Source organism: Branchiostoma belcheri, unplaced genomic scaffold (genome assembly GCF_001625305.1).
Source record: "Branchiostoma belcheri isolate BF01 breed outbred unplaced genomic scaffold, Haploidv18h27 scaffold117, whole genome shotgun sequence".
NCBI lineage: Eukaryota > Metazoa > Chordata > Leptocardii > Amphioxiformes > Branchiostomatidae > Branchiostoma > Branchiostoma belcheri.
Genome location: NW_017802569.1, coordinates 151,350 through 163,277, shown reverse-complemented (window position 1 = coordinate 163,277; position 11,928 = coordinate 151,350). Strand labels below are relative to the sequence as shown.

Sequence of the window (11,928 nt, the reverse complement as noted above, 5' to 3'; positions counted from 1 at the left end):
ATCATTTGTGAATATACTGAAAAGAAGGGGTCCCAGACAGCTCCCTTGAGGTACTCCACATGTGATATCCCTGAAGGAAGAGATACGGCCATTGTAGTGAACACACTGCAAGCGTTGTGAGAGATAGCTCTCCATCCATTCAACTGCGGCCATACCGAAACCATAGCATTGTAGCTTTCTAAGAAGGTAGGCATGATCAACAAGATCAAATGCAGCCGAAAAGTCGAGGAAGATCACTCCTATCAGGTTCCCACAGTAAACTGGGGTTTAGACATGCTTGCATCAAGTGCAATTTTTTTTTTACTTCCTCTAAAACATGTCATTTATCCAAGTTAAAAGGGCACCTTTTGAAACTTGTAGATATGAGATGAGTTATTTTTAATTTGTTGATATACATGTATGATCCATTGGAACATAAAGGTACAACTATAATTATAAAGGTGTTGCTACATGAAAAATTGTGAAAGGATACAGTCAAGCATTATGAAATTAGGAAGTTGATTTTAGTCTAGTAGGAGTGGGTCTTCCTTGGATTAATATGATTTTATCATTATAGGGTCTGGATGAGTGATACTAATAGAAATAAGTGCTCTCACTCTCAGTTCTCTTAGAATATCTTGGCAATGATTCAACAATGTAATTTGATATACTGATAGCTTGTGCAACTTGTATCTCATTCTCAATAACAACATTTTGTCTGGTACTGTAATTCTCTTTATGTTCACGGTAGCAAAAGTTCACGGTCTGAGAAAACTGGACATTTTCATGGAACTATAAAAATTATGACATGTATTCAAGTTGGCGACAGGTGCAGGAAAAAGGAAGTCCAGGAATTATTTTTTTTTTCTAAATCTTTAATGATAAGTTCACTGTACAGAAGTGACAGTGAAAACATAACGATAACTGAAAAAATCAGGAATTACAGTAAGTCCTAGCTTTAACAAACATGATTCAAAGTTCCAGATTGTCGTGTAATCATGTGTCACAAGTCAGTGGTCGAAATACTTTTTTTCAGTGCTCTGCAATATTGCAGATTAAAGAGTCGAAATTTTGTTCTGCAATTTGGAAATACTTTCTGCAAATACACAAGCCTCCATACTACAATCTTGCAAGTTTATAAGCATGAACTATTGATTGATATGCAAATTAGTGAAGACAAGTTTTTGGAAGTCCAAAAGGAAACAAAAGATAAACAAGTCAAGACAAGGTTGCTGCAAATTAGTGAAGAAGCTCCTGTTGTTTCAGAACAGGAGCTTAAGTGTTGTCTGTCCTTGGGGCCAAGAGCGCCAAATCCCAAGTGGCAATTTTTCCTACTGCAAAATTGCAGATTGTATAAATTTTTCTTCTGCAATCTTGAAAATCTATCTGCAGATTGCAGACTGCAGACAGGTATTTCGAACACTGCAAGTTCAGTAAAAGACGTTTGGAGAGTTCTAATTCTTGTATTGCATGATATTCAAATTGGTATGAGTTTGGATAAATGCCATGTTTCATTCTGAATCTGATGCTATATTTGATGTATGTGTGACTCAAGCATAGATAATTTCCCACCACATGATGATACAGGGCTAAAATTGGAAAAAAAAATCTGATGTTGTTGACACATGATCGTGTTTGCATGTTTAAGTACTGGGTAAGTTTAAACTGTAATTTCCAACACAAGAAATTGAACTCACCCAAATTTTTGACTGAACAACTCCAGTCTTTGTCAAGGAATGTGCAATCCACCGCTTCCGTGATGTAACGTTATGCTTAACAGGGTTAGACAAGTTTTCAAGAATCCACTTGCCGTGTCGGGCAAGTACCTGGTCATTTCTACTTGCCCGAACCAACATTTCACTTGCCCAAAATATGACGCATTTTGTTGCATTTTACTAGCAAAAAGGAAATTATTTTATTATAATAGAGTTTATAACGTTGGATGCTTTATTTGTCAAAATTGTTTGAAACTTGGTCAAAATACTGCAGGGGTTATACTTTGCATCCAAAAAATTTACTTGCACAATCGGGCAAGTCCAGGGGGATATTTACTTGCCCGAACAGTACTTTTACTTGCCTTGGGCAAGTGGGCAATGGGACTTGTCCAACCCTGCTTAATGTGCAAAGTCTGAGTGGTGCAGGTAAAATTTGTCTGGTGCAGGTAATTTTTAATGTTACTTGCACCAATGCTGAAATGAGTGATTATGAGGTACTAGTATGCAGAAAAAAGGATTTCGAGCCCTCATCAGATGTATATGTTGAGAGACTTACAAAGTACTGGGTAGTCAAGCTGGATTATTTACATGTATGTTTGTTTGTTTGTTTGTTTTGCAGCCTATGTACAACTGGCAGGCCAGTAAGACGACAGTGAAGGACAGACTTGCCTACATGTTTAACCAGATTGATTGTTTGTTTGTTTATTTGCTTGTTTGTTTGTTTTGCAGCCTATGTACAACTGGCAGGCCAGTAAGACGACAGTGAAGGACAGACTTGCCTACATGTTTAACCAGATTGTTTATTTGCTTGTTTGTTTGTTTGTTTGCAGCCTATGTACAACTGGCAGGCCAGTAAAACGACAGTGAAGGACAGACTTGCCTACATGTTTTAACCAGATTGTTTATTTGTTTGTTTGTTTGTTTGTTTGATTGATTGATTGTTTGTTTGTTTGCAGCCTATGTACAACTGGCAGGCCAGTAAGACGACAGTGAAGGACAGACTTGCCTACATGTTTAACCAGATTGTTTGTTTGTTTGTTTGTTTGCAGCCTATGTACAACTGGCAGGCCAGTAAGACGACAGTGAAGGACAGACTTGCCTACATGTTTAACAATGAGGTGATGAGTGATGTGCACTTCATCGTGGGCCGCGGTGAAGGCATGCAGAGGATCCCTGCACACAAGGTAGAGTTCCACGATCTCATACCTTCCCTAAATTTTTTGTTTATTTGTTTATTAAAATTTACCAGCACATGCGCCATTTACCATTTTCTGTCAGAATTTTGGGTATTTTTGGTCCATGAGGGTCAATATACATTGGGAATTCTAAACACATTGAGTTCATTTTTGGAAATCTAATGATTTTATTAAAAAATTGTGTTTTGATTAGGAAAGTTTTTGTTTTATATCGAAACTTTATATAAGAGATTTCTCCAACTTCTGTTGCAGTTTGTGTTGGCCATTGGCAGTGCAGTGTTTGATGCCATGTTCAACGGAGGCATGGCCACCACCTCAGCTGAAGTAGAGCTGCCGGACGTCGAGCCTGCTGCTTTCCTCGCTCTCCTACGCTTCCTGTACTCGGACGAAGTTCAGATCGGACCAGAGACTGTCATGACTACGCTTTATACCGCCAAGAAGTACGCCGTTCCCGCCTTGGAGTCGGCGTGTGTAGACTTTCTGAAGAAGAATTTGAGCAGCGACAACGCCTTCATGCTTCTGACCCAGGCGCGCCTGTTTGACGAGCCACAGCTGGCCCAGCTCTGCCTGGAGACGATCGACAAGAACACGTCAGAAGCTCTTGCCGCGGAGGGTTTCGTGGATATTGACTTGGACACCCTGAATGTGGTTCTGGAGCGGGACACGCTGGGGATCCGCGAGTGTAAGTTGTTTGTCGCGGTGGTGAGGTGGGCCGAGCACGAGTGCCAGAGACAGCAGATGGCCGCCACGCCGGAGAACAAGCGGCGCGCGCTGGGACAGGCGCTGCGCCTCATTCGCTTCCCTCTCATGACCATTGAGGAGTTTGCCTCCGGCCCGGCGCAGTCCGGGATCCTGACGGACCGAGAGGTGGTCAGTCTGTTCCTGCACTTCACGGTGAACCCCAAGCCTCCCGTGGACTTCCTGGACTCGCCGCGCTGCTGTCTGACGGGGAAGGAGCAGACCATCAACCGTTTCCACGCCGTGGAGAGTCGCTGGGGGTACAGCGGGACCTCCGATCGCATCAGGTCAGCACGGCGTAGGCTTAGGAAAGAAAATTTCATCAAAGACTACCATGCCCGTAGCCAGGATTTTGAATGGGGGGGTTCTTCCCACTGCTTGAGGGGACCTCGAGTGCCGAAGGCGCGAGGTTCCTAGGTTTTCCGGGGGAGCAAATTTTGAAAAATGAACCTTTTAAAATGGCATTTCGTGCATTTTGAGAGGATTTCCAACAAAGGGAGCAGTTTTTCTACAATTCCAGTCTATCTTTTCAAGAGAAATCTTGGACCTTTACATAAAAAGTGGACCAAAAAGTTGACCTTTGAGCCTTGTGGGGGGTTCTTCCGAACCCCCCCTGGGTACGGGCATGGACTTCCATGTTTGTACATCAGATTCTGTATCGGTATAGCCGGTATAATCGCCCGTCGGCATAACACACCGGCTACATACAAGTAACTCTGACATAACCGTACCATTTCTGTTACGATAGGTTTGTGGTGAACCGACACATCTTTGTTGTTGGGTTTGGCCTGTACGGATCCATCCATGGACCCACCGACTACCAGGTCAACATCCAGGTCAGTGTTCTAAATGTGGAAGATACAAATAGTCAAAGTTTATTGCACAACGATTGTCACGGGTACAATGTATGGCAAATAATAAGATTACTAGTTGGTATGCGTCTAACATAATGCTATATATATGGTCAACGGACATTGTATCTGACAGAGTATTATAAAGAACTACTGGCTATATAGCTAGGGAATATTTCAACTCTACATGTACATTCTACATTACGCTAAACTATACACATGAAGGGTACAGTGAGCAGTTGTACCTAATTATACTAAACATGTTCTATGGCTACTAAACAGAGTGTATACTAAGTTACTTGCCAGGAATGTTAAAATTCTACATATAAATGCTACAAAACGCTATACTATATACATGTAGTTGATAAAAAAAATTCAGTGTCTCTACTTATGCAGCTATTCTAAGATGTCTTTTTTGCAATGTTTTCCTTCGCATATGGTCTGCTTTGTTAATTCTTACTCAAACACATTCAAACATAATTATGGTCAGACAGGAGTCTAAATCCCTAGGCCTCCTGCTATAAAATTGCAACATGATGTATTGTTGCTCTAATTGTTGCTATAATAATAGGATGTATTGTTGCTATAATAGAATGCCTAGATGGCTCGACCTGTTTTTATTTTTTATTCGCCCTGTCGCATTATATTTTTCTGAAAAAATTCGAGAACCAACAAATTAAATTGATGTGGCCTAAGTCTAAGATCCAGCTCCTTGTCTGTTTCCGCAGATTATCCAGACGGACTCGGGTACCGTACTGGGTCAGAACGATACGGGCTTCAGCTGCGACGGCTCGGACGCAACCTTCCGCGTCATGTTCAAGGAACCCGTGGAGATCCAACCCAACGTCAGCTACACCGCTTGTGCAACCCTGAAGGTTTGTCAGTGTTCTTTGAGTGTAGGGCCCTAAGGCCACACAGTCTTAATTTTATGGATGACATCCTCTGAAGGCCCCCAAACTAGTGCGCGCGGGCGAATAAAAAAAAATTCTGCCCAAAAATAAAGATGCTACTAAACCACTGGAATACAAAGCTAGTATTGTGAATTTACGGCAGTACATAGCGACATATACGACAAACCGGCACATGCTGCCTTTTTGCGGAATTTATGAATTGGCACTGTACGTATGTACTGAGTTCTTGCCATCGTGGAGCTTCGGCAGCCTGGGTGCCATCCTCCAGAGTTACCACCGGCTCCATAATGTCGCTACCTACCATGGACTACCCAGGCCTAGAGCCAGGCCAGAGCCTCAGAAGGATGACAGTAATCTTTTTTTTTTTTTTTGAGAACAGGCGAAAATCAATGCGCACGCGGATGTCATCCATAAAATTAAGTCGGTGTGGCCTAAGGAAAAATAAATGTTGTGTTTCCTGTTTCAGTCCTGAAAAAATTTGTGTCGGTAGGTAGGGATTATCTTATCAGACTTTGGCAATCTCTAGTGATCCAACTTATACAATAAAGCTTCTGAAGTAAAACTTGCATGAGGACATGTATATTTTCAATGTCAATGTTGGAAAACCGATTGTACAACGTTTCATCACTCAGGTGTCACCTGTCATGGAGCTACATGTAGAAAATGTCGATCAGCTCGAAAAATTCATGTCTCTTGCAGGGACCATGAAAAAGCTAGGGTCAGCATTTTTTTCTAGGGTCAGTCGGGAAACAGGAAACACAACATTTTTAGGTGCAGGTAGACATCAGAAATATCTGCACAGTGCCACTTTTACCTAGTAGGTTCTAGCTAGGATGTAATTTTAGCGTAGTGGTACTGGACGCCTGTCAATGGGCCCAGGAGTCCTTCCGCGGTGTGGAGCTTTTAAAAATTTGAGCTAAAAAAGAGGCCATTTGAGGGAAACCCAAAGGGAAAAAATGTTATTTCTAACTAAAAGGTATCCTTGATAGTTTTTCACATTTGATCTGGCATTCTTGAACAAAGAAATACAGTCACAATGCCCCTATGCTATGTTGAAAATTAGTGTAGGGGGGAAATTCAGCGTAGGGGGTCAAAATTATAGCGTAGGGGGGAAAATTTAGCGTAGGGGGTCAAAATTATAGCATAGGGGGCCCCTACGCTACTTTGTGCTAGCTAGAACCCTGCCTACTCTGAGGTACGTATACACAGTCTGTACAATGAATCATCCAATATTTTGAGCCCTGTCTTGTATGATTACCCTATATTACAGGGTCCTGATTCTCATTACGGAACAAAGGGCATGCGGAAGGTCATCCACGAGTCGCCCAGCAGCGGGAAGGTCATTTTCCAGTTCACCTACGCCGCCGGCAACAACAACGGGACGTCCGTCGAGGATGGACAGATCCCGGAAATCATCTTCTACACGTAAGATAAACATGGAAGGTTTCGCACAAGGCCTCTATCGAGGGGCTAGAGTGTTAGCAGTGTACAAAATACTTTTTTGAACCAGGTTGCCCAGTGGGTAACCTACGGCAAAAATTAGGTTGCCCATCAGAATTTTAGGTTGCCCCACCTGTAAGTTACTAATTTCCTAAAATTAAGTAAGGTTACATACATAAGCCTTTGACAATATTTCTAACAGCCTTTAGTGAACTGATACTAGTAATAGCCATTAATACCTAAAATTAAATAGCATCTGCCGGATACAGTGGTGCAAGCCAAGTGGGCATGATTGGGGGGGGGGGCATTCTTAAAATTCAGGTAGCACACTGGGCTACCCAGGTTCAAAAATAGGTTGCCCCAAGTAAAATTTGGTTGCCCGGGGCAACTGGGCAACCAGGTATTTTGCACGCTGGTTAGGGAAAATCAGAGGGACATTATAAGTGTCTACGACTTGTCAAGTAAACCATAAAATATGTGTTATATTGTCATGAGTGAGCTGCATTATTAGCTTGTATATTTCATTGAATACCACATAGTATCGCTATAAAACAATTAAGTTTGACAGTTTTGTGTTAACTGGCTATTTAGAAATGCAGCAATTTTGACTGTCTTTAGTACCGGTATACACGTTTACACGTACCTGTATAACGTTGTCACAGTGACGCATTGTTGCACCATGTTTTACTTAGTATTTCAATCCAAACTCGCTTCTTATAATGATACAGAATGGCACAAATAGAGCACATTTATTCATACATGTACATGTATGTACGATAACAATGTAATATGATCAGTGCTGCAACACGGGCCGGCCAATCAGGTAAGAGTTTTCATTTTATCTGAAAGCCAAGAATTCTGATTGGTGGAATGGGGCACCTTTAAGCCTAAATGGCATTTCTGTGGTAACCAGCACTGGCACACTCACTGGAGTCATGTAGCTTCAAAAGATAATGATTCAAAGGAAAGTTAAAAAAAGTGTATTGAGAAAAAATGTTATGATTGGACAATGGACAAATATTTGTAGAAATTGTGTAGAAATTTTTGTATATTGGTAAAAATGCTCATTAGAAAGGCTGATGCTAACTGTAGTAACTAGTATGGTGCATTTTGAAAAAGCCCTTTTTGTTTGAGAACAGACCCACTACCCCCAGATCTGTCTTTCTGTTACTGGTGTACTACTAATGACCCAAAGTCACAATCATACTAAAGTCATTCAAAAAACTGAACCTACAGCAAAGTGACACAGTCTAAATGACCTCAGTTGGAGTTTTATGTGGTGATACAACACAATTTGCACTACATAAGGAAGGACATTGAAATGTTAATAGTCATCCCACAAAAACTATTCAAAGGCCTTTGCCATTTTCCTGTCCATGCCACATGTAAAGAATTAGGAAAGCTGATGACATGTTTCAGAGAGGTTGTACCATATTCCATATTATCAAGTCCCTGTCACACATTCGCGACCTTTCCCTGAATTTGTTCTCCAACACCAGCCCGCCATACCTTTCTGTATGAATCAAGACGAATTTCAGTTAAAATTGAGTCAAATTTAACCCCCAGCACTGCTGACTTGGTTGAGCCATCCTGACCACGTTACCCCTGAATGTTTTTAACATTTTGAAACATTCGGCTGGCCCAGCTGAATAGTAGACTATACGGTACCAGCCTACATTGTACCGACCTACCCCTAACCATGGTTACATGCTAGCATTCGCAAAACCATATTCCTGAATATGTGACAGGAACTTTACATACATGTAGGTCCTTGGACTGACTTCCTTAACTCTAACGGTTGCTGTTACCTATAGAAGATTATCATATCTTCTCCCTTGTAACTATTATTATATAATGATAATAATATCCATGTACACCTGTGCAAAGATACATGTAGTAGTAACTTACTAGTAACTCTATACTTTGTTATCAACTAGAGATGGGTGGACTGTATATGTGTGAAAGTGTTGGTGGATGTGGTGGGACAGAGGCCAGGGTTGTTATTTTTTATTAGCAATGCACACAATGCAAAGGAAAAATAACCGTTCATGTATATAGATGTGATGCAGTCACTGTCTCACTGATAGACTGTTAGTAGCCTGTTTAGTGTCCTTAGATGCCGGTGATAATCAAAAGGAGATGTTGCCTGTTCCATTTGTCTTAAACATGGATCTATGTGGTTGGGAAATGGTGGCATTTTTGCTGCAAGATGTAATAATTATGTTTAAGTGTGCTTTGGTTGTACAGTATGTTGCCAATGATGGTAAGAACTAGAGAGAGAGAGACTATGTTGTGAACAACAACAAAGAATAAACTATGGGCATCATTCTGTCAAGAAATGATACTAGACTATAATATCAGCGTTTTGTACAATTTATGAACCTGGTATGAAATGACAACAATTTATTGAGATTTTCTCATCAGATTCATACAATCGATGCAAACCTAAAATCACTAATTACATTTTCAAAAAAATGATGTCACAACCAAAATAAGCAAGAGCTACTAACGTTACATGCTGAATCCATAATATGTAAGAAATGATATCATAATGGTGTACTATCTCACCTGTCCTGAGTTTGTTTGGTTGTAAAAGTATTGACAAATTTGCCCACCCAAATCGAAAGCAAACTACTCAGTACAGTCCTTCTACCAGATTCACCTAGTAGTATATTGGATAAGAATTAAAATAAACAGAAGAGAGCTGACTTTTCCACAACCCACATTAAAAAAAACAACTTTCTACATCTAAAACTTCTTTATTAATAGGCATCAGATTTAATTATTATACTTATATATATTATATGAATATTAGATAACTGCTGCAATTAAAAACTTTATGTAAGTCAAAGTAATTGCCGCAGGACTTATATTGATGTTGTAAAGTTATGTAAGTCGCTACATTTATAGTCAACAGTCACTACATTCTGTTCATGTAGTATTTGTGCCTACATGTAATAGAATTGTAATCTAGTCTCTCACATTGTCATGTCCATATGTGCTGCTTCTTTTGTGTTTACTGTAGTTCAATGAAGTTAAAAAATTGTATTTCATTACATGACCTCCTTGACATGTAGGTTACGTAAAGAAAAGAAAATTCTAACAGCTACATGAAGAATGCCATGTCTTGTTTGGTTTCCAAACTGTATTATGAGGTTACCGTAATACCAGGTGTGCAGCAATTTGGGCACAGGATCTCCATACATGTACATGGGAGACATACACATGTAGGGGTACATGCACTGGTAGAGCCAAAAATGTCTATAAAACGTCTAACGGACATTAGACATGACTTAGACATTGCTGAACAAAGGCCAGTAAGGAGAACATTTAGTAGACATAGTTACTGAAAAACGACATCGAAATAACCCAAGGTGAACATTTTATATCCATAGTCTCTTCACACATCAGGTAGGGACACCCCTATAGGAGACAGTCCTTTGTTTAGCACAATGTCGTACTTATAAAGATATTAGCATCTGTCTGTTAATTAATGGTGTCCTCCCCTATATAATTGTCTTGGCTTTGTGCAGTGCTTTTCATATGCATGTCAGTTTTCGCACTTTTTCTAAAGACATTCTGACAGACACCTCATGAACAATGGGAAACACAAGCAAGTCCTCCCCAAAAAGACCCTGTAAAGACATGGCAAAGACATTCTTACAAATGTTTAAAAAATGTGCAGAACTTTCGTATGTTAAATGTCCGTTGGATGTTTTATAGACATTTCTGGCTCTACCAGTGATGTACACGTACTTGTGTTATATAGCATTCTTCAGAATCTGATGCTTTGACTGATTGGAACCTCTGGGTACGTGTATCACCAAAGAAGAACAATGGACTGTTTACATGGAAATGTGCTATTTTTGTAAGAGGATATGTGTGCTATGTGTACTGCCGCACGTTGTGATGGGTGAAAGTGTACGACAGCATGGTTGGGGAGAAGCTTTGGGATTGTTACAAGTAATGAAGCATTCCATACTAGAAGCACTGGTCAAAGAGAAACTCGCTTGAGTTGACCCTTTGTATTGGTCCCATGAATATATAGTAGAGGCAGTTGCAAGTATTTATTTGGTGTACATCTTGCTTCCTTTTATTATTTCTCTTGGGTTAAAGGGATGATACAATTTTGTGGTCATCTAAGACTTGATTTTATCAGCTGATGATAATAATATGTTTCTCAAACTTAATTATAAAATCCTATTTCATGGTAACTTAGTGAAGTTTGTGGCCTGCCTTGTGCTCACACTTGTGTCTACAACCTAAAATGATATATTAATCCAAATTGAAAATGTTGAAGATCCTAAATACGTTGTTTAGCCAACAGCTCCAAATTTTAGCATTTTCATGGTCACATCTACAAAATGTATGTACACACAGTCTAACTTATATCAACAAAGAAATTCATTGTGATATACCATTTTTTTTTTGCTTAAAAGCTATATAGAAAATAAATGTCATGCTGAGAGAATTTAAGGACTGCAACAGCAAAACAGGCAACACTGCTATTTAGCCTCTTATAATTAGCACAAATACTTTAATATTGTACAGAACACTTGGGAGTGATATACAGTGTAGTGTCTCTACACTTGAGAATGGCATAGTGTGTTTAGATCCCTGTACATGTACATCATGTACAATGTAGTACACTTACGATTGCAACTCTATACATGTAGTTCAGGGGTGTTCTGTGCTGTATGAGATTACTTGTATACAGAGACACACAGAAAAGCCTTAATATCACCCTAAGGCCACACCAATTTAATTTGTTGGTTCTCGGATTTTTTCAGAAAAAATATGAAGTGACAGGGCGAAAAAAAAATAAAAATAGAAACAGGCCTACGCATCCTATTATAGGCTTAAATGCTACGAAATGAGCCATGAAGTCAACACAAAAGGCTGGGTTAAAATTTAAACATTGAATTTTGAACTTTTAATCAAACCACTGCAATGATAGATGGGAAAACTGTAACAAATAGGAAGAAAGGGACTTTCCTAAACTGTTGGGGGCAAAACATGAGCATTTTTCAGTTGATTCAGGACCAGAATCAAATTTTTTTTTTTTTTTGCAAATCAGAAAAAAACGAGAGGACGAATC

General features: G+C 39.8%; 1 protein-coding gene across 1 annotated transcript; it reads left to right on the top strand.

The window, feature by feature from the left end:
• The first annotated feature begins 2,661 nt into the window (after nucleotides 1-2,661).
• LOC109462478 (BTB/POZ domain-containing protein 2-like) lies at nucleotides 2,662-6,825 on the top strand. Its single transcript, XM_019759034.1, has 5 exons — nucleotides 2,662-2,878; nucleotides 3,143-3,915; nucleotides 4,377-4,464; nucleotides 5,208-5,354; nucleotides 6,661-6,825. Exons 1-5 carry the CDS (start codon nucleotides 2,705-2,707, stop codon nucleotides 6,817-6,819), a joined length of 1,341 nt encoding a protein of 446 aa, XP_019614593.1. The 5' UTR covers nucleotides 2,662-2,704; the 3' UTR covers nucleotides 6,820-6,825.
• Nucleotides 6,826-11,928: the final 5,103 nt, after the last annotated feature.

What these genes read in the sequence shown, in the direction of transcription:
- LOC109462478 (XM_019759034.1), top strand. Translation starts at nt 2,705, where the DNA reads ATGTTTAACCAGATTGTTTGTTTGTTTGTTTGTTTGCAGCCTATGTAC. An exon ending in GGGACCTCCGATCGCATCAG is followed by an intron (nt 3,916 to 4,376) that starts GTCAGCACGGCG and finishes CTGTTACGATAG; the next exon opens with GTTTGTGGTGAACCGACACA. An exon ending in CCGCTTGTGCAACCCTGAAG is followed by an intron (nt 5,355 to 6,660) that starts GTTTGTCAGTGT and finishes CCTATATTACAG; the next exon opens with GGTCCTGATTCTCATTACGG.